Genomic DNA, 24,930 nt, shown 5'->3' with positions numbered 1-24,930 from the left:
TACTGCATGATTGCTGGTGTAATTAAGCCCTAGCAACTAGATAACAGTTAAAAGCTTGTAGAAAAAAAGTACAGGTATAAGATCCCTTATCTGGAAAGCAATATCCAGAAAGCTACAAATTAGAGGATTGTCATCTCCCATTAAGTTGATTTTAAGACAATAATTCTAATTTACATTTTTATTTCTGCACAAATACAACTGTACCTTGCTCTGGATGGTAACTAAAATGTATAAATCTATATGGGTGGCAAAAAAATCCTATTGGGTTTATTCAATATTATAGGGCACATTTATTAAAAGTCAAATTCTTCTGTTCGGACTTTTTGTTGTAAAAAATCCAAAAAGGTTGCAGGGAAAAAAACACAACTTTTTGGGATTTATTATGCGACAAATCGGAATCCAAAAATACTCCAGCTAAAACCTGTCGAAGTCATCTAGAAGTCAATGGCAGATGTCCCTTTTAGAATTGGAAGATGTTTCTTGCCTTCATGTTCTTCAAAGTGTTTCGGGCATTTTGACACTGGTTTTTGTGCGACAATCCAATAAAGTTGTGGTTTTCAAGTGACAAATTAGAAAATTGTCAAACATGCTTTTTTAGTTTTGATTTTTTAGTAAATTAAGGGCATTCATGGTTAGGAGTTTGGTCGAATTTGTTTTGAATTAAAATGAAAAAAAAAAGAGTTTTAATAAATACCCCCCTATAGTTTTAGTATTGAGCATTCCAGATAATAGAGCCTATGCCTGTACCTTATTTATTTTCTAAAAAGACAAAAGATAAAAACACAAGGTGGGTCATTTATAAAGTTCACGTAGTGCATATTTTTCGCAAATGATTGTATTGCCAATGTTTTTTCCTGAACGCTAATGCCTGTCTTTCTGTTTTTTGCGAATTCGCATTGTGAATAAATTTGCAAAGGTTGTGCAAATGAGACGGGAGTTTGTGCAAGAGCACACAATGTGCGAGGTTGTTGTGTGCGAAAATAGCGTTGACAGTAACTTAAATTTGCACTTTGCAAAACTGTTTCGCAAATATTTTCTCCGCCACCAAAGTTGCGGTGTAATTCAATCACAGAGTGTGCGCATAAATATTCGCAATTTGCAATTTTAGACATATTTAAAAAGCTCTTTTAGACATTCGCATTGTTAAAAAAAAAATTGCAATTCTGTTTGCACCACACTTATTCAGCTTTATAAATATAACCATGCACAGGGCGAATATATTCACTTTGCAAATCAATGTGCCTTGCACTAAGTTTATAAATGACCCCCAAGGATTCATTTCCATATTGTTTTAGAATACTATTGTCTACAACAGGGCTGTTCAACTGGCGGCCTGCAACCCCCCCTTCTGTGGCCCCCTACATGCTGTGTCTGTTTACCATATGTAAAATCTAAAAGGTATCACTACAGAGATTACCTGGCCCCTGCATTGTTTAAACCTCAAATTCAGACTAATCCCCTGTATTGTTCACACCCATACAGCCCTGTACTGTTCACACCTGAGATCCAGACTGAAACTGCCCACATTGTTCACCTGTTCACACCTGATTCAAAATGCTAATGGGGCACCAGCACTGTGTCACTGTATGTAGTACATCTTAGAATGAAAGGTTTCCCTGTCTCCTGCTCTGTTTTGCCTTCCCTCCCTGTGTGTGCCATTCTCTGCTTACTCAGTGCTGCTTGGGTGTGCCATTCTGTGCTTGTCCAGTGCTGCTTGTGTGTGCCATTTTCTGCTTACTCAGTGCTGCTTGTGTGTGCCATTCTCTGTTTGCCCAGTGCTGTTTGTGAGTGCCATTCTCTGCTTGCCCAGTGCTGCTTGTGTGTGCCATTCTCTGCTTGCCCTACTCTACCTGTAGGCCTGTTAGGGGTTTGTTCTTGGGGTTTGTTAGCATTTGGAAATTGTTGTTAAGGGCCCCTAAGGTGTTTAATCATGTGTTGGGGGGTTGTTGTATTATCCACAGGGGAGGATGAGGCATATGAATTTAAGGGTATGTTTTAACATGATTTCAATTTTTCACATATAAGTGATGAGGGATTTCCCTGCAGTGAGCACCAAACATTTGGTTTTTTGGTGTGCTACCAACGTTAATGTGGATATGATCTTAAAAGTTCTTGTGGTAACATGGGTGTGGTTTGCAGTGGGTGTGGTTTAAAAGGGGGAGTGGCCAACACTGACTTATATTATCGGCTCTCCACCACATAGGCCAGTAAAATGTTGGCCCTTGGTACCACAGAAGTTGGACAGCACTGGTCTACAACATGCTTGAATTTAAAAGTAAACTATCCCTTTTAATCATTTACAAATAATCAAAACCACAATACATGTTGGCATTATCATTCCATGAAATCCAATTGCACAGATCATGTAATGAAGCATTTTGTGAAACAATTTCACAGTTAATTACATCTGTAAAATTTACAGATAGATAAATACAGGTACATATTAAGGACATCAATGTAAAAAGACATATACTTTTAATTGAGAAATATTATTTCAAATTTAAAGACAGTTTTTCCTTAAAAAGCAGACAATTCATTTACAAAAACAGAGGTACTTGTGTTCCTTTTTAATTGACAACTAGTACATTTCCTGAGGCATAAAAGACTAAAAAACACATAGTTTTGCTTCTTCTGATATTCACTAATAATTTGGTCCTTTTCTAAATGGATCTCTTCTCATGACTGCACCATAACACAAAGATGGATCACAAATTCCTGCATCACCAGGGGGACCTTGAGCTCCATGAGGCCCACGATCTCCTTCTCTACCAGGAGGTCCCGGTGGTCCAGTTCGTCCATCTTTACCTATGCCAGGTAGGCCTACAGGTCCTTAAATAGGTGAGAATGTATAATTAAGGATTCATAATATTATTCTACCTTTCTAGTCATAACTTTTTTAAAAATAGTATTGATGCTAAACCATCCTACAGAATCCAATGTTGTAGGAATCTTTTTAGTATCTTCTTAGTAGTATAAATGACTAAATTTAAAAGTAAAGCTAAATGATCACTTCATAGCTTAGATCAACCTAAAGTCATATTAAGTTGGTAGAATCCGCTGTTCTGCTCCACATGTCAATAGCAATACATGTTATAGGATACACTTTGTGCATTTAAAAAAATATTAATATACAACTCTACAGAAAAATTTTTAGATAATATCCATCTTAACTGCTTTGCATGTCTTGCGTTGCCTATAGGTGGCAGCACATATCACTCTGTTCATGTCCTTTTGCTTGTCACAAAAAAAAATGTCAGTCAAGCAAAGGAGGACACTGTCGCAAATCAATGTTACAAGGGCAAACTTGTCAACCAACATAACACCTTTATCTATAGTTTGTCTGTGTATCTGGGATAGGGAACATGTGTAAAGTCTCTTTGTTATTGATAGAGAAATAAGAAAATTAATACCTATAAAATTTAAAAAAGGGAGAAGAAGGAAGGAAGGAATCATGAAAAAGGAAGCTGAAAGTACCTCACAGTAATTTTAATCTATGTACAGTATATGGGCTTGCATAAGGCAGAACAGTAATTTCAAACAAATATATTAAAGACCAAACAAAAGAAAGTCATTGATCACTTAATTTCAAAAGTTAAAAATCATTCTTCCTCTTGGTCAGGTTGTCTCACCTAATTTAACCAAAAATAGATGTCTGGCACATTGTGTTAGGTAGATTCACAAGCAGCCATCCCTGCTATTGCTACCGTGTATGCTCCATGTGGTGACTTAAATTAAAGGATAAATACATGTTAACTACCTTGGAGTAACCTGGTTTGGGAGCCCTCCCTCGCTCTCCCATCAATTTCATCATGAAAAAGGACCACTGGTTATGCCTAAAAGCTACACCAGTGTTGTCACATGACCACAACCCCCTATGCTAATTTTGTTGCACCATTTTTTATCTCTTGGCCTTGTCATTTTCATGGTTGACTCCTCTGACGATCAAAAGCTATTGACAAAGTGGAATTGAATTGTAGTTTGTTAGTTATGCCAAAGCACAAGAGCTTATATATTACCTGGAACACCTGGGGCACCTTGTGGTCCTGGCTCACTGTCACCTTTATTTCCCTTTGCACCTGGTTTACCTGGAAGTCCTAGATTTAAAAACAGCCATTTTAGTACTGGGAAACTGTGACATAAAAATAAATCAATATTTTAAAAGAGAGGGTAGAAGGAAAGTCCATACACATACAAAAGGTAAAATACTGCAAAAGTAAATCTTAGCCTATGGTCACACCTGGCTTTTTCTCGGCCTGCACTCATCTCCATTTATTTCTGTGTCTTCACTCCCAGGCACTGCATCCTCCTGTATGCAGTCACATAGAGTGGATTTTGGTGTGGCAATGCGAGTTTGCATTTCTGCACTAAAATTTGCTCTGTCTCTGCACAAAGGCTGACCCAGTGCCTATCATTAGAAACAAGCAAAGAAGAGCAAAACGCAGGCCCAGAAACAGCCGGGTGTAACCATCAGGTGCAACCAATGTTGCCACGTTTTTCTGCAAAGTGGAAGAATGTTTTCTTGGCCTTATCGATCAACAGTCTGATATTAGCCGAGCTGCTCTAAGGCTGCAATGCAGAATGCAAGCTGGAGTTTCAATTGCACAGCCTATGTTAAATTAATATGTTAAATTTAATGGAATTGCTGAAGACCCATTTCACCATTGCAATTCATGTTTTGTTGCATTAATTCTGTTAAGCCTCTTCCTAAAGCAGGGAACCTTCATTCGTAGTACAGTAATTCATACCTTATACCTGAAATATACAGTACTGTATTTATGCTTATTACAGATAATGAATAAATTAATTAATTGTATGTTTAAACGAAAAGTGGTCAAGAGCTTTATCTGTTTTTATCAGGAGGAACAATATTATCGCAGGCATTTCAATTATTATGTACAAAGACAGTGTATCCAAAGTCAGAAACCATTTGGTCCCATTTGATTTTCCTTTTCTATGCTTTTTTAAATATATTTAAAGAGTCATATGGTCACCAGATACAAAAATCTTATCGGTGTACGATAGCTATTACTCTACCTTAAAGTCGGAACTGCTGTATGATCAAAAGCAGATTATCATCTTCTAAACGACAATAAAATGAGCAGAGTATGGAGGGAAAAACAATTGTTGATATAAACTATTATTTGTCAGCAGTGCTTAGCAGGCTTTGGCTATAGATACATAAATGAGCAGCAAGTTTATTTTCTAAAAATAAATAGCAGTATTAATATTTACTAACAATATGAACTGAGATCCAAATTTTGTAAAATGAAAATACAGCTGAAACCTACTCTAAATTAAGCTCCAGAAATTGATCATCAAAGCCCTTTTGTTGGACAGGAGAAAATAACTAACAAATGAGGGTTTTCAGTTAGAAATTAACTTATGTTGTCTGCATCATATATTCCTAATTACCTTAGTAACCAGGGAGAAGTTTTAAAATCAAGATGGAAAATGAATAGTGGAGGACATGAAAATTAAAAAATATATAACTATAAAGTTATAGTGATTAGTCTGATTGCAGCATTCGCTGACAAAACTGCAAAGTTTTAAAATAGCTCCATAGTTATTGTAAAGGTAAGTGTAAATGCGATATTCCTCTATTCTAAAATCACTATCATTATATCTATAGCAATTAACCCATGGCAATCAAGGGGCCCTGAGTCCCTTTTGCATATGAAAAGTACTGGAAACTGGTATTTACAGAGCACACCTCAGGGGGGTTCCACTAGGAAAAATAAAACACACAGTTTGCAAATGAAACAAATATAAACTTTATTTTAAACAGTAGTAAAAGATCTTGGGCAATCTAATACACAATGCATTCCTGCACTGGGGACACATGGGACCTACCTAACTCACTATTAGGTACCTGATTGTTTCTCCAACACAGTCATTTTTATCAAAGTCCCAATCCTCTGGAAGGGGTTAATAACCACACAGTTCAGATCAAATGGAATGTCCCTTCCCAAGAGCTCTTATACCCCAGGTACCCCTACCTTTCCCAAAAGTACCTCTGCCTTTGGAACTTAGCAGCCGCTCCCACGCAGCAGGTAAATGCTCAAGACTTGTCCTCAAATCTGGGCCCCACACTTGTATCCTTGCCAGTATCCTCCCTTGGGTGGCTCACTCCCTGGGGTGCTCTCAGAGGCAGTCACACTGGAGATTACAGACAGCTCTGCAGCAGGATCAATCTCACCAGTGGCACTTTTCACCTCCTGAGTCTCTAGCAGCTTGGCATGGAAAAGGATGGGCTCTCTCTGTGCTTTTAGTGATGCAGCAGCTTCTCTACACTGGACAGTCTCACACAAACTGGTTCTGGCTCTGTTAAGCTCTGTTGGAGACCCCGTATATTTGACTCCAAAGTCAGGCACACCCTCTCTACCAAGGATGCACTGGGGCGCCCTACGAATCGGATGGCTCTCCAGCCTGTAACTGGGCTGGATGATGTCAAAGACAGAAAAACACGGGAAGGATTTTTCTGGTCCCCTACATTACCATGTGATATTAATGTCCTTCTCCATGTGTTTGTCTGTATTTTTATTGTGCACTTCTCTTAACTTTCCATATGACTTCTTTATACTCATCATATTTTGATATTGCTTTTTTACTTATTGGTATAGCATGTTCCGTTTATATAAAGTGTTAGGTATTTAATTCTACAAAATGTTTATTAGCACACACTTTGAATGCACATGTTGTAATGCTCACATGAGTACTTTCCGACTGAAAGGGCAGTAATATGTACTTTTGTGTATGTTGGTTTTATACATCTAAATATTAAGGTCCAGAAGTACAAAGGCTAAAGCATACAACAACATGGCTTTGTGTTAGTGTAAAAACCTACCTTTAGTTCCTGGGATACCTGGAACACCTGGTTCCCCCACAAGACCAGAAAAACCATTTCTTCCTGGTAATCCAGGGTGACCTCTTGGACCTTCTGGGCCTCCTGGCCCTGGGGCACCGGGGAGTCCAGGTGACCCTTCCTGAGTCTTACACTGATTACAGTTTTGGCGGACATCATTCCGAATTAAGTATGGTAACTGAGCTGTCAGGAAACAAATATAGTAATAAAAAGGACAACATTATTAATATTCATAAACATATACATAATTCTTTTTCTATATTATTTTTGCTTTGTCTTTGTCTTACTTTTTTCTTATTTATACAGATAAAGGATATATTACCTGAAATGATAGCAACCTGTGGTTTTCCAGAAAAGGGCTCTTAAGGTAATATCATTTAACTGATTGGACTACTAACAGGGAATTATGTTAGTTTAGTTATTTTACTGCAAGCATACTACTGTAACACATTGTATTAACATACCTTTCAAAACATCCAGGCAGATTTGCCTTATAAATTCTTCAGATTGTTCTCTACCCTGGAAAAAATGATTTAAGATCTGTAGTTGTAATACCATAGTGACTCCCTGTAGTATTTGAAGCAAAAAAGTTATATAACCTACCTGTTGTCCTTTTTGTCCAGGTAGTCCCGACATCCCTCTTTCACCACTCATACCTCTGGGGCCAGGGGCACCAATTAATCCTATATTGCCAGGCTCTCCTCTTGGTCCAGTTAATCCCCGATGTCCAGGCTCACCAGATTCTCCTTTCTAAAAGTAACATTAATATTACAACATATCTGAATTTTAGAACCACGTAATTTTATTAAGTTATTTTAAAAACATTACTATGGTTTTACAATGGAACAGAATACTTAGAACATTTTTTCTCAGTTAGTGCAGCTTTGTGCCTCTTAAGTTTTAGCCCTCCTCACAAAGTCAAGGAAAGACCCTCAAAGAAAGAGGGATAGTACCAACTTTATATAGGGCTGCTGTATGTTAGTAATTTGTTCAATATCTAACTGCCCTAATGCACACTAAGGGGCATATTTATCAAGGGTCAATTTTCAAATTGAAAAAACTTCGAAATTCAAATCCAAAAACACCAACTGAAATTAAGTCAAAAGTTTTTTTGGTCGAATCGGTCCGTTTTCGATCTAATAGGTCCATATTTGGCCGAATTCGGATCGTTCGAATCGAAGTAATATCGCATACGATCGAATTCGATTCAAAGTTTTTCCCCAAAAAAACTTTGATTTTTCAAAGTCCCCCAATTGACTCCAAATAAGTTCTAGGAGGTCCCCATAAGGGTAAAACAGCAATTCGACAAGTTTTAGATGGCGAATGGTCGAAGTCGAATTTTTAAAGAGACAGTACATGATAAATTTCGATATTTGAATTTTCTAATTTTTTTCAAATTCAAATTGAATTTGGACTATTCGCTAGTTGAAGTACACAAAAAATAGCTCGAACTTTGAATTTTTTCATTCGAAAATTCACCTCAACCTTTGATAAATCTGCCCCCAACTGGTCAAAGGTTATTCATCTGTTTATTCCCATCAATGCACACAAGAAAAGGAAATCTGTTCACACTAGATGAATTGATGCACAATATGATATTGTCAGTGTTTAATTAAAAAGAGCATTCTCTTCTTCTGATGTGTACAGCTATCCTTGCTTAAGCATACAATTTACCAAGGCTCCAATTAGTTATTAGTGGGTTAACTCATCGATATGTAGATTTATTCCATTCTCAGTACAATGATAGTCACATGACAAAGTTCAGCTCTTATTTCAGTTATTCAAAAGTTACCTCTCCTTTAGAACCAATGACTCCAGGTTCACCCTTGAGAAAATAGAAAACAGTAGGGTTATCACTTGACATGTATCAGTATGAAATTAAAACTAGTCAAAACATAATGTAGACATGCATCTGAATCAAATGTGTCACCAGATCTATTGCAAACAATGAACAGGACCACATACTGTATGACCTCTCATGTTGACAGTCTTTGGGTATTATTCACTAATGTACATTAGGTTAAAATGTTCATAAGGGAAATGACACACAGGGTGAATTGGAATGCTTTACTGCTCATGCAATTTCCAGCTCGGGGCATTGTAGGTAAAACATGTAGCACTGTCCCATCCTTGATTTGAATGGCAATTACCTGGAACAACATGGTGCACTCATGGGTCAGAAACACTGGGAGGCACATTTACCAAGGATGGAATTTTGAATTTTTTTTAAATCCTTTAAATTCGAATGAATTCGAAATTCGACCTGGCGAAAATTATTAATAAAATTGAATTGTTAAAAATCTGACCAATTTAAACAACCTGAAAACCCGAATCGAATTTGATTCAAATTAGATCATACTTGATTCGAGTTTTTTCTCTTAAATAAAACTTGAATGTCAGGAAGGTTGCAAACATCTCCAAATTGAGCCCTGGACCTCTCCCATTGACTTAAACAGTAAATAGGATTATGATAGATTTTGAAAATCTAATTCGAATTTTTAAAAAAAACTTGAATCAAGTTTGGATAATTACCTAGTCGAATCTGACTATAAAATTTTTTCGAAAAATCAAATGTGACAATTTGACTCTTACTAAATCTGCCCCTTATTAATCCAGATAATTGCTTGACCCACAAGTGTACCTTGCAAGTCCAGGGGATTGCCATTGTAGCAAATGGAGAGGCCATTTGTAGGATTTACAATGAGAAATTACTTTTTTATATTCTAGCTAGGACTTGAAAAACAAGGTAACTGTTGAATGTTTATTGTAGGTTACTGCTGTTCTGCACAATTGCACATTGTGTATTAAATGACCATCCCTCTTTAGACAGTATGATGATTGAACAGTTTTTGCATGAGTGCCCAGTCATGAGCAGAAAAACATTGTTTTTTTTATCATTAGTAAAATCTAAGTTAGGAGGTTGTGGCCAGTAGCTTTTGCTTTTTCATATGACTAAGTGAGGATTTTCCATATTTTTAAAAATGTTTATTGGAAAAGATTATTCTCAATGCAATGTCATAATACTGCTACCTGCATATGTAATAAAATGTACAACGTTTGTCCAGATGAAGGAACCCATAGCGACTAATAACATACTTGCTTTTAAATAGGTGGTTATCTGTTAACTGGTTGCTAAACGGGACTACACCTGTAGCAAACTTTGTACCATTTGACACAATAAAAAACCACAATCACAGTCATAGGGGCCGATTTACTAAGCTCGAGTGAAGGATTCGAATGAAAAGAAATTCGAATTTCGAAGTATTTTTTTGGGTACTTCGACCATCAAATGGATCAAATTCGATCGAATTCGATCGAATCGAATGATTTGAACGATTCAAAGTAAAAAACGTTCGACCCTTAGTAAATCTGCCCCATAGTGTCTAGTTGGTTGTTTAGCTCTCCAAGTAACTCCAGCCCCACAACACAATCCCAGCTTGGAGACCATTTGCAGAGACATGGAGCTCCCACGCCCTTACCTTCTCAATAAATTGTATAGCGTGGAACCCTACCATATAATAGGAAAGAAGTTCACCGGCACACAGGGCAAGTGCAGCAGGAAGACCACAAGAGTTAATCCTGCATTCTGGGAGGGATATATTTTGCCAAACCATATATTACATGATTATTAATGTAATGATTAATGTACTTGATTGTATATATTACCTTTAATCCTGGCATGCCAGAGGAACCGTGTTCTCCTTTTTGACCCTTTAATGTTGTCACAATACAACAATATGAGGAAAATGGTAAAATGATATATTAGTATAAACTGCAATAAAGTTGTTATTGTGATAAACTGCTTGGCTAGTAGTGGGTTAATGATTCTGTTGTGTTAGTTCAGATGAAGCACAGAAACATTTGGTACTTTTATTAGAACATGGCAGGTAAGATTGGTCTGCTCTATACTCAGTGTCGGACTGGCCCACCAGGGAAACTCTCGGTGGGCCCAGAGGTCAGTGGGCCCTCCTGCTTCTAAGCATTTGTAAAACTTTCATGTTCATTCTCTAATTCTTTATGGAAATAAAGGGGCCAGATAGATGGAGAATATAGTATACCATGTAAAGAAAAGTACTAAGAAAACAAAAAGGTTGAGTGAGAAGTGGAAGAAAATTAGCTTGGAGAATGGGCCCAGATGGTACTACTAAAAATACCATCATATTCTGGTGGGCCCCTGGCATCCCAGTCCAGCACTGTCTATGCTGCTCTTATCTTAGACATTAATTGGGAAAACAGGAATATGAATCATAAAGCAATGGCAAAACGGCAGGAATGCCCTTGCCCAAAGATATGATACATATCAGATAAAGATGTACATTATTAATGGGGTAATGTGTACACCTGCATAACAAATGTATTTTTTTTATCTCTTATGCATTTACACCATAGGAACCCTAGTGAGATGCTTATTATTCCACCTTTCACTGACAAGGGGTTTGAACCCTCAGCCAATATCTAGAGCTCAGTGAAATGTAGAAAGAACATGGTCCCAAATCAATAGAATGTACACAAGCACTCATTTAAAATTTGCAAAATCAAGAATTTAGCAATGTATTGCTTGAGGGTGGTATGGTCTTTCTGTCACAAAATAAATGCTACCAGTATAAATATGTTTTCCAGTGGTTAATGACTAGTTTAACACATGTGCTTACCAGAGAACACTCTGAATGCATTGTGCTTATTTTTTCTCTTAATGACTTTTATTACATTTCCCCATATTTATTTAATAAGCAAAGTATACTTTCATTACAAGCCCTATTTATCGGCTTCATGTTAAACAAAGATATGCATTTAAAGCATTGAAATATCTTCAATAGCTAATCATGTCTGCTTTATCATCTGAATGCATTTTCTTTACAAATTCCAGAGATTCTGCAGGAAGGGTCGTTGTAAAGACTGTTTGATTCCTTGCAGCCTCCTTGCTAACAGCACAAGCTCAGGGGATGGAAACTATTGTGTGTAAAGGCATAATAAGGGTTAGAGTAAATACTGTGTCCCTTCAGGAAATGTCCTAGTAGGATGGAATGCTTGGCTTATTTACCAAAAAGGAATCTTAAAAACAAATTAAGAGCAAGATAAATCTTTTTTGCTGTTGGCGTTAAGTACTTTGTGATGATAACTGAAATATCATTAGTGAGATATGTTTTATTTTTAGAAAACAAAAGTCTTTAACTAAATTCATTTCTGATATCATGATATCAATTGTGATATCAATCACAACCTGAGCCAATACTCCAATTGTCTTATATGAAAAAAAAGTATCTTTAGAAGAAAAGATAGTTTTTAATTGTTTAATCCTCTTGGCAGTACAAGAGATTTTCAGAGAATACTAGGTCACCTAGTCCAACAAGGCACAAAGATCATGCAAGAAAAAAAGCTGATGCCCCTCTCTAGATTGCATGGTATTGACTTTGTAGTCATTCGCTCAAGCATTAATAATTTAAATACACCACCCATTGCCATGGTGTAAAATAGCATGTCATTGTAACGCTTTGTAACACTTTTTGGACACAGCTTTTTGCACAACTTTGCACTAAAAATTCTTCTGTTTGAATTTGCCTCATTGAAATAAATGTTGGAAATAATGCTGTCCTTTTTTTTTAACAACAGCCTTTAAAGAAAATACACACTTTTACAAGGACAAAATGCATGGCATTAATTCACATTGAAGGACCACTAAGGAGGTTTACAAATAAGCCATTTATTTTCACCACTTTTCACACTATTTTACACATTTCCCTACTTTTTGCTAACCTAAAATGTGCAGACCCATAAAATTTTTTGGGGAAAATAAAATGAATTTGGTAAATACAATACCAATATAAAAGAACCAGTTTTCATTATTTTATTATTTATAGTCAGCCAGTACATAGATATACCTGAGACCCTTTTTCTCCATGATTTCCTTTATCGCCCTGAAAAAAATATGAAAAAATATTTTACTTTTATTATAACAACATAATTATGGAACATAAAATTACTGTGTGCATCTGCCAGCTGTACACGCAAAGGTACAGAATGATTTCTGAAGCAAAGGATTTTACAAATCCTATAGTATTACCAGGATCTATTTAACATTTTACCATGTAAAATGTCATTCTTAATCCAACAAATGTATTTTATTTTAGTCGTAATATTGGTGCAGGCGGCCATCTCAGGTCATTTTGCCTGGTTATGTGCTTTCAGAAAGAGCCAGTGTTACACTATGGAACTGCTTTTTGACAGGCTATTGTTTCTTCTACTCAATGTAACTTAAGTCGTTGCAGTGAGACATGGATTTTTACCATTGAAAGCTGTTCTTAGATCTACCAGGGAGCTGTTATCTGGTTACCTTCCCATTGTTCTGCTGATGGGCTGCTAGGGGAAGGGAAGGGCAGAGGGTGATATCACTCCAACTTGCATTGCAGCAGTAAAGAGTGGCTGATTATTTAACTGATGCATTTTTGAAAAAAACGCAAGTTTGTTGAAGGTTTCATATATGTAAAAAAAAAACTGTGTTAGGCACATCAATCAGTGTTTCTTATCAGAATGTATATGTCCCCCCAGCCCCAGATGTACTATATTTATTTGTATGCCCCTATAAAATTTAGGGGGTTATTTACTAAAATCCAATTTTTTCTCACAAGTTTAATAAAAAAAAGTCAGAGCAAACTCCCATCCACGATTTTACCTTAATTATCATTGCAAAAACTCGAAAAATCCAAATTGAAAAAAACAAAAAAATTGTGTAAAAATTTTAATTTTTCGAGTTTGATGCCAGAAATGTTCAAATTTCTCATGATATTGCCTGAAAACAACACATTTTTCAGATTTTTGTACAAAACCCAGCGCAGACCATAATTTCTTCAAATTTGACATCATACCTCTGCTATTGACTTACTGTATACAGGACCTCAACAGCTTGGAGATGGAGTATTTTCAGATTGGGACTTTTAGGTGCCACAAGGTATAATAAATCTTGAAAAATTCAACTTTTTTTTGCTCTAAAAATTCGAGTTTTCAAGTGAAAAAAAACCCAAATTTTTAATAAATGACCCCCTTACAATTTTAAGCTCACTTACATAAAGCAATGCTTTAGAACAAGAGCATTTAACTGGCATGCTGGATGTTACCTTTGGACCCATGAGTCCTGGTATCCCTGTGTATCCTTGTTGCCCTGGGAGGCCCATTTCACCCCTTTCTCCCTAGTCAATAGATATGAGTGGAGATGGTATCAAAACATAACAGACATGAGTGAGTATGATACTCACCAATAATTTGTTAAATGAAAACACTAGTGATAACAATAACCATGATGGGTAATTTAACTTTAGAATAGTGTTTAATATTTGCCATATGAACAAAATGTACTTATTTTTGTGTCTTTTTTTTGTAACCTACTTTATTGAAAGAAACTTTGCATTTACAAAACACCATTAATCAGAATATATAACACACAGCCCAAAATAAGCAAAAGAGGATTTTTATAAATATGTGTAGCTAAAGTCTAATGGAAACTAAGGTTATATAAGTGAACAATTTGACATGGCCTTACAAATTGTTCTATCAGGCACCACATAACATGAACAGTAAGAGAAAATGTAGAATTGTTGAACTTTTTGCTTTTAATTGGGTGTGTTGAACATTCTGTATACAGATATGGGATCTGTTATCCAGAAAGCTCCGACTTATGGGAAGGCCATCTCCCATAGACTCCATTTTGATCAAATAATTCAAAATTTAAAAACGTATTTCCTTTTTTTTTCGCTGTAATAAAAAACAGTACAAGTACTTGATCTCAACTAAGATATAATTATAATAATCCTATTAGGTTTATTTTATGTTTAACTGATTTTTTTTTACTAGTTTTAAAGCATGGAGATCCAGATTACAGACCCCTCATCGAGAGAATCTCAGGTCCAGAGCATTCTGTACAACAGGTCTCATACCTGTTTAGTTTTCTAAAATTGCAAAGTACTGGGCCCAAGTATAGAAGATGGGAGAGGGGACAAAAGGTAAAGTCTTGTAGGAATGGTGGGTCAGCTTGAAGTTGCAGTATTTAGGGAGGCAAGTCCAGTTTATTTTTTTGTATTTTTATTCATAGAAGCTTGTGCTGTCAATACTTTAGGTGTTTAATAAATTGAACTTTTTATTTGACAACAATTCATAATAGTATGCCTATATAGGGATCTATAGATGTACAGTACATATTTGGGGATTTAATGGATAGGGTCTGTTTCAGTTCATTTATAAGCATATACACAGATGCTAGTGAGTGATTGGCTAAAGTATACAAGTTTTAATTTAACCAAAATGAAAATTAAGTTCAAATTTAAGTTAAAGCAGGAATTTTAAGTAGTAATAAACTTGAGGCACTGCACATTGAGGGTTTCTTCTGAACATTCATCCCATAAAATAACAGCAGAACAGCCATCTTGAAAGTATATGACATTTTGGTGAACCATTTTTCTTTTGTTCAACCAGATATTTGAAGACAAATGAATAACAAGCTCATCTGCTTTATCCACTATGCCAGGGATCCATGACATTTAGAAGGAGGTACTTACAGGATAACATGTCTAGGGCACTAATTACTAAACGTACACCTATGTCCTCTTTAATAATGCTAAATGCATTAACAACATGATATTGAATACTGAAACAAATTTAGCCATTAATTCCAAATTACTAAACATTGGTGATTTATTTATTTTTTACATCTTGATTCTTATTAAATAAGGTAAATAAAATGATAAACTGTACCTTCATTCCTGCAGGGCTTGCTTTGCCAGTTGGACCAGTTTCTCCTTTATTTCCCTGTAAAGTTTTCAGTAATTTATGATATTTAATACCATCAGAGCAGTTGCAAACTCTATAAATGACATGTAGATTCCCCAATATACTGTAGTTCATCATCTGTAATGTGTTACAATGTTCTTCCAATGCTTATTTTTCAGGTACTCCATTATAGTGTACTTGTGTGTGATAGGAACCTTAGATTGTTAATAACATTGGGGAAAGGTCTGATTTATCATTTCTGTAGAATATGTCAGCAGTACTGTAGCTAAATAAAGGATTATAGTAATTTACTAATTCCAGTAGTACAGCCATATAGGTACTTTCAGCCTTTTTCTTTTCTATGTTTCTTTGTGATCAGTTGAGATCTCCAGTTTAAATGCAAACAGATGATAGAAACTATTGAGTGGTAATTAAAACTCACATTTAGAGGCAATTTTGAAATATCTTGAACTTTTATAGTGAGAGATTTCTGTGTTCACTTACAATAGAAGGTGCAAATACACCTCTAGTGCTCAGTTATGTCCACAACAGTGAACAACTTGTACTTTACCACGCAGTAAATTGAGCATAAAAAACTATTTCATTTAAGGTATTTGTGTAAAAATGTGATCTTCGTACTGCTGTATAGCTGTGATCACCACCTCTCAGTTCTTACAGACTTCTGCTCCAAATCAAGCTCTGCTGTGGCTACTGACACAGAGGAACCTAGGAGCTACCACCACCTCCTGAACAGGTTATAGCTCCAAGGTTCCCACAGGGCCCTGCATCAATTTGTATGATTCAGTTGTGACAAAAATGAGGGTGCACATGTCAGTTGCAACTCTGAACTGAACACTGGAAACGATGCCAGACCGACTTTGAAAATATTTAGCGCAACTGCACCTGAAGCATATTTGCAATTGTAATAATATTGGCAAATAGGGCCCAATTTTCATGCATCAGATTCAATGTGCCCGTAATGACTGTAGAATTCTTGGAAAAAAATGCTACATTGTGGGCAAAAGCATGGCAACTGTGCTCAAAATTGCACTTGCACACTGCACTTGTGGAAGTAAATGAGCCCTAAAACTGTTTACTCTATAATATGTTACACAACCAGTTAGAGAGGAATATTAAGAGGTAACCAGATCATGTGAAAAATGTGTCACAGTCATCACTATATTCATTGGGGGACCTACAGGTCTGCTATAATTATGCAAGGCCGGTAGTCATAAATGAACCCTTTAATATACATGGAGGCCTACTTATCAACAGATTTATTTTAGCAACTAGTGATGGGCGAATTTATTCACCAGGCACGAATTTGCGCCGAATTTGCGCGATTCACCACCAGCGAATAAATTCGTGAAACGCCTGCGAAAATTTGCGGCAAAAATCCGCCGGCGTCAAAAAAAAATTTTCCGAAAAAATGGGAAGAAAATGGGCGCCGGCGTCAAAAACGAGACGCCGTTTCGCAAATTTTTCGCTGTTTCGCGAATTTCGCAAAGTTTTCAAATTCGCCCATCACTATTAGCAACCAAACTCACTTTCTCTAAAACTACGAATGTCATGAAATTTATAAAAAGATCCAAACTGAAAAAAAGCATGAACCGAGAATGGTTGCAGAAAAGAAAACCGCAACTTTTTCAACTTGTGGCACAATAACTATGACTTTTTTTATTGTCACACAAAAACATATTAAAACCTCTAAAACTACAAATAAAAGATCTTCCAGTTGTAAAAGGGAACATCTGCCATTGACTACTACATGATTTCAAACGGTTTTAGCTGGAGTATCTTCATATTCAGAATTGTCACAGTTTTGATACATAATAAATCCTGGAAAAGGATGTACTTTTTTTCCCGCAACTTTTTTGGGATTTGTCAACAAAAAGTCACAGTTTAATAAATTGCCTCCTTGAAATAGGGTAAAGTGTGCAGAGTAAAAGAAAAAACTTTATGGGGCACATTTACTAAGCTCGAGTGAAGGATTCGAAGTAAAAAAAACTTCGAATTTCGAAGTATTTTTTTGGGTACTTCGACCATCGAATAGGCTACTATGACCTTCAACTACGACTTCGACTCGAACGATTTGGACTAAAAATCGTTCCACTATTCGACCATTCGATAGTCGAAGTACTGTCTCTTTTAAAAAAAACTTCGACTACATACTTCGGCAGTTTAAACCTACTGAGGTACAATGTTAGCCTATGGGGACCTTTCCCATCAGTTTTCAAAGGATTTTTTGATCGAAGGAAAATCCTTTGATTGATCGATTAAAATCCTTCGAATCGTCCAATTTTTCGAATGATTTTTCCTTCAATCGTAGGATTTGCGGTAAATCCTTTGAATTCGATATTCAAATTCGTAGGATTTTACTTTGAGGGTCGAATTCGAGGGTTTATTAACCCTCGATATTCGACCTTTTGTAAATGTGCCCCTTGGTGTAGAGTTCTTTACTTTCTTTTTACCTTCTAACTGACTCCCTACTCTTCTCTCAAGCAGCATGCACAGCAAATGTTTTATATTATTTAGTCTTACCTTAGGACCCACAGGTCCTTGTGGGCCAGATATGCCTTCTGGTCCCGATATCCCCTAAAATATAAGAAACAGCATCTCTTTAAAAAAAAACCCAATGAATTCTGGTGTCACTGTCTACTGTTACTGACATTCCTCTGAATGGCTTAGTTATCCTGCAATCCTCAATTCCAATAACCTACACAGTCATAAGCTGCAGTGAACAACAAAATATTTGCTAAGCTACGAACTAGTAATTATGATGATCATTGCTGTTCATGTACAATTTAGTAGCACTTTCCTTTAAATTGTATCAATGTAGTATGCAGGGTTTGCCCCATATTGTTTCCATCCATAATTAACAATACTAATCCAATGTGAATACAGAGGAGATTGCAGAATGTTTAATTTTTCATGTTAAAGGTGAATATTGGAAGTGCTTGCTACTAATGGAATAGTGAATGACATGCATTTCTATAATCTGTGTTTGTTAATATATTAATGAAATATAAGCCTTCAAGGATTATCTACCGAAAGGAATTCACACAATAAGTAAAGTATAAGTATAAGTAAACAAAAGCACCTTTATCCTTTATTGCACCAAATGAAAAATATTATTTGAATGAGCACTACTCCTCAGAATCCTCCTTCACCCTGGCTATTCCTGAGTTTTTCTTTTATAGATTTAATGCATGGCTAGTCATATATCTGCAGGATTTTAGCAGTAACGTTATGTCAATTTATCTTCAGTGCATGTACAGCTGTACAGAATAGAACAGTGTTACAAATATGATTTGTATGACAGTCATTTTTTATTGGCCAGTAGAACAAACTAGGCTAAAGATTCAGACAGGTGCTACAGCTTATTACTCATGTTTCTAAGGGAGGTTCTGACCCTTGCAGTCATTATTGTTTTGATCCAATTTTGTTTTTAACAACAGTTGCCTCATTTTCTTTTTTCAGTTGGATCCCCTAGCCCACAAAAAGAAGTTAAAAAGTGATTTCAGCCAGTGAAATCTATAATACGACATATTGTAAATTTTTGATTGTAACATGGTGGCTGAAAAGAATTGGAAAAAGTCAATATATATTTGGCCAAAAGTGGACAATTTTTGGCAACAGTATCAATAAAAAGTTATTTGGTACCTGATTTGATTAGCAGTAAATTCTTGGGATCCACAAAATCCATAAAGGTTGAAGTTAACCAAATAATAAATCTTCCGGAAAAGATGCTGCAACCCAACCCAATTCAAACCCAAATTTGCATGGTCAAATCTGATCAAAAACAGATTTACTCATCTGAAGAAAAAGTGGTGAACTTTTTTCTCTATGTCCTTTTTCTGTGTTCATGCTATGGTGCACCTTAATTGACATGCTGATACTACTAGGGAATGTTACTGGTTAAAGGAGAACTAAACCTTAAAAATGAATATGGCTTAATGGGAGAATTTGAGCCGTTTCATTTCGCAAAAAATTCACCGCCAGCGAATTGTCGCCAACGCCAAAGTCTATGGGCGTCAAAAAAATAGTTTTTCTCTTTTTTTTGATGCAAGCCGCCATACAAGTCTATGGGAGTCATTTCCACGGCGAAACAAGGTGAAAAAATGTGCCCATCCCTACTTAAAATGCCATATTTTATATACTGAACTTATTGCAACGGCCTTAATTTTCAGCTTCTCAATAGCAGCAATGATCCAGGACTTTAAACTTGTCACAGGAGGTCACAATCTTGGAAAATGTTTTTGACACTCACATGCTCAGGGGATCTGAACAGCTGTTCAGAAGCTAAGTTTAGGGGTCATCGCTTGTGATGGGTGAATTTATTCGGCAGACATGGATTAGCTACGAATTTCTACATTTCACTGATTGCGAATGTCTTTGCAAAACTGCGATGAAAATTCACTAGAGAAAAATGTGGATGCCCATTGACTTTAATGCATTTGGACAAAATCGACGCACATATAAAACTTTCAATCTCGTCAAAATTGTCACGCGTCAAAATGACTTCAATGCAATTTTTTTGGTGAAACGGGAAAGATTCGCCCATCACTAGTCATCGCAAATTATCTAGCAGAAAATGAGGTTGTCCTGTAATATAAGTTGATGCAACCGGGCTGATTATTAAATTTCGATGCTAATTGCAATGGTTTCTGTGCTGCCATGTAGTGATTATCTGTATTAATTACTAATCAGCCATATAGTGTGGCATTTCTATTCTATGTGTACTGTATATTGTGCTTTGGTCCCTAAGTTCAGTAAGTGACAGCAGCACAGAGCATGTGCAGTGAATCAGCAGAAGAGATGGGGAGCTACTGGTGCATCTTTGAAGACTGATCTTTACTGCTTAAGGGCTGCAGTTGCCTTGGGCTGGCACAGAAGCCCAAAACATAATGTACAACATTTTTAGCCAACTTCTTTAGATAGGCTTTAGTTCTCCTTTAAAGGACAGTGCACTCTCTTATTCAACACAAGTTTAGTGAATGTTGCTTGTTGCTGTTGTTTGAATTACAAAAAAACGATGTTTTAACAGGGCAAATAGGGAAAGTAACTATATTACACCACTATTTACCAAAAAAAAAACGAATTCTACATTTTTTTCTTATATTGTTTTTAAACTGTTTTTAAAAGCATCAATAAATCATTGTTTCCCTCAGAATCTGTTACCTCCAAGAATAGTTTGGAATGCACAACATTTATTCCAAAGTCATATTTTCCAAAAGGGAATTCCCAACCTCATATTGCATCTGGATTCAATGTAGTTTTTCCTTATTGCTAGTTCCATCTACTCTTCCCATCCAAAATATCTGTTTGGAACAAATGTTCCAAAATGTTTAAAAGATAAATTATTGTTGTGAAGGATCGTGACAAAAAAACAGGCTATTGTATCTGCTGAACTCTTTAACAGATTTATTGTATGATAGCATATTAAGTCATATTAAGCCTCAGCTTAAGGGCTAAATAACTGACCATGACCATATCTTACGGAAACATATTGTAGTCTCCCAGCTTTCACTCTGTGCCTTCCTAGCAATGTGCCTCCTGGCATAACTCCTTCCCAAATATGTTTGTCATGAACTGAACAACTGAATCCCTGGCTCCTCGCAATACATTAAGGGGCAGACACTGTCATTTCAATTCTATAAGACTCATGTATTAAAGCACTACCACAGCCAGGAAAATACACAAATAAAGAATTGATATTGTGGGTCTTTAGAGACCTTTTACATTTATTTCATGTTTTGAATCTTCTTCCCTAAAGGTAAGGTTATTTACCTTATAGCCTACATTTCTTGTGGCAGCCATTGTATAGTCATACTGTTTCATATGTATAATGTGAAAAAGAAAAATATTTTATATACCAGTATATATATCAGTATAGTTAGAATGGTGTTAATTCAAATGTTTATGTTTATACACAGATTAAATGCTTGTTTCATAATATATGTTCTCCTTGGTAATAATTTCTAATGTCATAAAGAAGGCCAGATAGACAATGTAAATAGCTTGCTTTGCTATTGGTGCACTTGTCCTCTCTTGTAACCCTTTAAATGGTCTTCAAGGTAAGGTAATCTTGAACGGTTGTTGAAGAAAGAGTTACATTTTCAGAACAGAGTGTGTTGGATTAGTCATTCAGTATTAAAAAAAACCCCTTCTGGAAATTCCTTATGATGAAACCACTCAGGAAAATCCTAATCCTAAAACTCTCTCAGGAGAAGCTTTCTTGGGTTGATGGATTGTTTTGACTTGGCTAGGGATGTCTCAACTGTATTTTTCTATTTTAAATGAGTTTTTTTCTCTTGAATCAAAATAATTTCACATCAGGCTCCCAGTAATCTCCCCACGATGTTCTCATTCTCCACCTATCACCTTTTATGTTTATCCGTTCCTTCTGTTTTTTTAATGAGCAGAAAATATCCTGTATAACAAGTCTGCAACAGAAAAAAGGACCACTTGTAATGTTCAGATTAAAGTTTACAATTTTAAACCTGAATGGTTCTTATTTCAGATCAGGACTCTTAACAGAGGCAGGCACTGTGCAGGAATCTTAATGTTTTATTATAATTCTAAAAGTCCCATGGGGTTTTTTTTTTCAGTATTGCTTAAATACAGTATGTGCTGCATTCTCTACCATATGTTCCATGGTTTCACAACAGTTTTTTGTTTTAATGGAAATGAAACATATCATTAAATTAACTTAAAACAGTACCCGACTGTATATGTTGTCTAATGCCAGTACATGCAAATGCTCAGAATTAAGCAAACGGACATAAAAGTTTAAAGAAGAGAACATAGGCCTGCAAAATATTACTTTTTTTCCATAGTTTCATGGCTTCTTTGATCTCCATTTAATTTATGCTACAGTTAATGAAATACCAGATAGTTCAACTTACAGGAGTCCCTGTGGGTCCTCTGGCACCTGGTTCTCCATGAAGTCCAGTTTCACCCTAGAAGATTAATCAATTTTAATCAATAATTATGTTCTTACACGTCTTAACACTATATTATTGGAACAGGGGTAAGTTTGAACTGTTTTACTTTTACTTCTTATAAATTATAATAGTGTTTTCAGTAGCATTTATTTCCAGTCATTTATATAAAGTCAGCACATTTACATAAACTAAACAGAAATTGAATTCACATCACATTCACACACACACTATGGGCAATTTGATCAGGAACAAATTAACCTGCCTGTATGGAATGTGGGGGAAACAAGAGTAACTGGAGGAAACCCACACAGATACCAGGAAAAAATATACACTTGCAGATGATGCCAGCCAGATCATTAAATATATACAGTATATTTAATATAATAGCATAGTGCATTAACATTAAAATACTATAATTCTATATAGGCTCAGAGTAGCAGCTACTGTAATTCATAATATCTATTAATCATTGGCACTCATTCTTTCAAAGGCACAGTTAGATTAACAGAGAATACTCCAAAGCCAATGATCAATATCACACAGATTGGACTGAAATGCCTGGGGCCCAACAGAAAACCTTTGGTCCCAGGCCCACTTGTCATTCACTTTCTTTTTTCTTTTAATCGCTTCTCCTCAAATATTATCATCAGTCTTTCCCTCCATTTCTTCTCTTTATTCTTATATAAAAATGGGGCAATTGCTGTTGTAGAGGCATACAAGGCAAATAATTGGGTGAGCAGAAGGGCCCACTGACACCTGGGACCACTGGGAGTTTTCCTGGTATCCCGGAGGCCAGTCGAACACTGATTATCACATATCATATTAAACAAATGAAATCAGAATGAAAAAAAATGTTATGCAGATGAAGAAAATATGTTGCATACGAGACAATGGCATGATATTATCAAAACTATATCATTCATGAAAAATAAAAACTAACTAAAATTAACTAAGCCAGTGGATGTACATGTAATAAAAGAAAGAAAAAGCCCATTTATCATCTGGAATGTCAGATAGGTCATCTTACAATTGAAGAAAGCACATTATTTGATCACCAGTTATTTTATATACTGAATGTATTGCACCAGCCTAAAGTTTCAGCTTCTCAATAACAGCAATGTTCTAGGACTTCAGCTTAGGGATCGTATCAAGCAGAAAATGAAGGATTGTCTGTAATAGAAGCTGATGTTACAAGGCCGTTTGTTAAATTCTGATGCTAGTTGCATTGGTTTCTGTGCTGCCATGTAGTAATTATCTTTATTAATTATTAATCAGCCTTATATTGTGACATTTATATTCTATGTGTACTGTATATTTTGAGTCAGTCCCTAAGCTCAGTAAGTGACAGCAGCACAGAGCATGTGCAGTGAATCAACAGAAAAGAAGATGGGGAGCTACTGGGGCATCTTTAGAGACACAGATCTTTCCTGCTAAAGGGAATTTCCGAAGTTAAAAAATTCAAAATTCTAAGTAATTTTTTGTATACTACGAGATTTGAAGTAAAAACCATTCGAATTTTCGACCATTCGATAATCGAAGTACTGTCTCTTTAAAAAAACTTCTATTTCAAAAACCTTCTAAACCTGCCGAAGTGCTATGTTAGCCTATGGGGACCTTCTAGAGCATTTTTCTAAGTTTTTGGAAGTCGAAGTAAAATCGTTCGATCGATCGCTGAAATCCTTCGAATCATCCAATTCAAAGGATTTAAGAATTCGATGGAACGATTTTACTTCGACTGCAGGATACCCAAATTCGATGAAAAAAAACTTCGACTTCGATATTCAAAGTCAAAGTATTCCAATTCGATGGTCAAATTTCAAAGTATTTTTAATTTCGAAATTCAACCCTTGATAAATCTGCCCTTAGGTGTGTATATACTCCAACCCAATCCCCTCCCATCATAAATTGCGGTTAAAGAGCATTTTTATCTCCTGCAGCACGTGTAAGATATTTTGTGAAAAATGCTGTTTTAACCAAGATTTGTGATGTGCCTATGTTCTACAGAGGCACATTTACAACTCATTTTGGGAATTGTAGTTTTACAAGAGCACTACTCCTTTCTTTACCCTAAACCTTCTATGCTTAAAATGGTGTATATGTTTAGAGGGGTATATTCACTTTAAATACTGTTTATTTTATATTGTTCCCTCTTCTGCACAGAGCACGATTCATAAATACAGGTGAAAATCTCACCTCAGTCAGCAGCGCCAGATAGGTTACAAGGGCAGCAAAATGCCGCTCCTTGTAACTTTAACAGCCGGATTTCCAGTCTTTATACTAGAAATTTGGCTCTTCTAGGTCAGAGAGCTCTATTGCTCTCTGCATTATTGATGTAGCTCCCTCCTGACTCAACTACAAGGCACT

At 36.0% G+C, this 24,930-nt stretch overlaps 1 protein-coding gene across 1 annotated transcript in view; it reads right to left on the bottom strand.

The window, feature by feature from the left end:
- Positions 1-2,180: 2,180 nt before the first annotated feature.
- col21a1.S (collagen, type XXI, alpha 1 S homeolog) overlaps positions 2,181-24,930 on the bottom strand; it is a 96,828-nt gene continuing 74,078 nt past the window's right edge. The window contains exons 19-30 of the mRNA XM_018265550.2: positions 22,528-22,581; positions 18,161-18,214; positions 15,605-15,658; positions 13,975-14,046; positions 12,742-12,777; positions 10,529-10,573; positions 8,655-8,687; positions 7,466-7,612; positions 7,327-7,381; positions 6,845-7,045; positions 4,017-4,094; positions 2,181-2,829 (exon numbers count right to left, since the gene is read on the bottom strand). Of these exons, the coding sequence (XP_018121039.1) occupies positions 2,642-2,829; positions 4,017-4,094; positions 6,845-7,045; positions 7,327-7,381; positions 7,466-7,612; positions 8,655-8,687; positions 10,529-10,573; positions 12,742-12,777; positions 13,975-14,046; positions 15,605-15,658; positions 18,161-18,214; positions 22,528-22,581 (1,017 nt within the window). The 3' untranslated portion in view covers positions 2,181-2,641. The remainder of the gene's footprint in view (positions 2,830-4,016; positions 4,095-6,844; positions 7,046-7,326; positions 7,382-7,465; positions 7,613-8,654; positions 8,688-10,528; positions 10,574-12,741; positions 12,778-13,974; positions 14,047-15,604; positions 15,659-18,160; positions 18,215-22,527; positions 22,582-24,930) is intronic.

This window comes from Xenopus laevis, chromosome 5S (genome assembly GCF_017654675.1).
Source record: "Xenopus laevis strain J_2021 chromosome 5S, Xenopus_laevis_v10.1, whole genome shotgun sequence".
Classification (NCBI taxonomy): Eukaryota; Metazoa; Chordata; class Amphibia; order Anura; family Pipidae; genus Xenopus; species Xenopus laevis.
The sequence above is the reverse complement of the archived record's forward strand: the minus strand, read 5'-3'. Positions and strand labels throughout refer to the sequence as shown.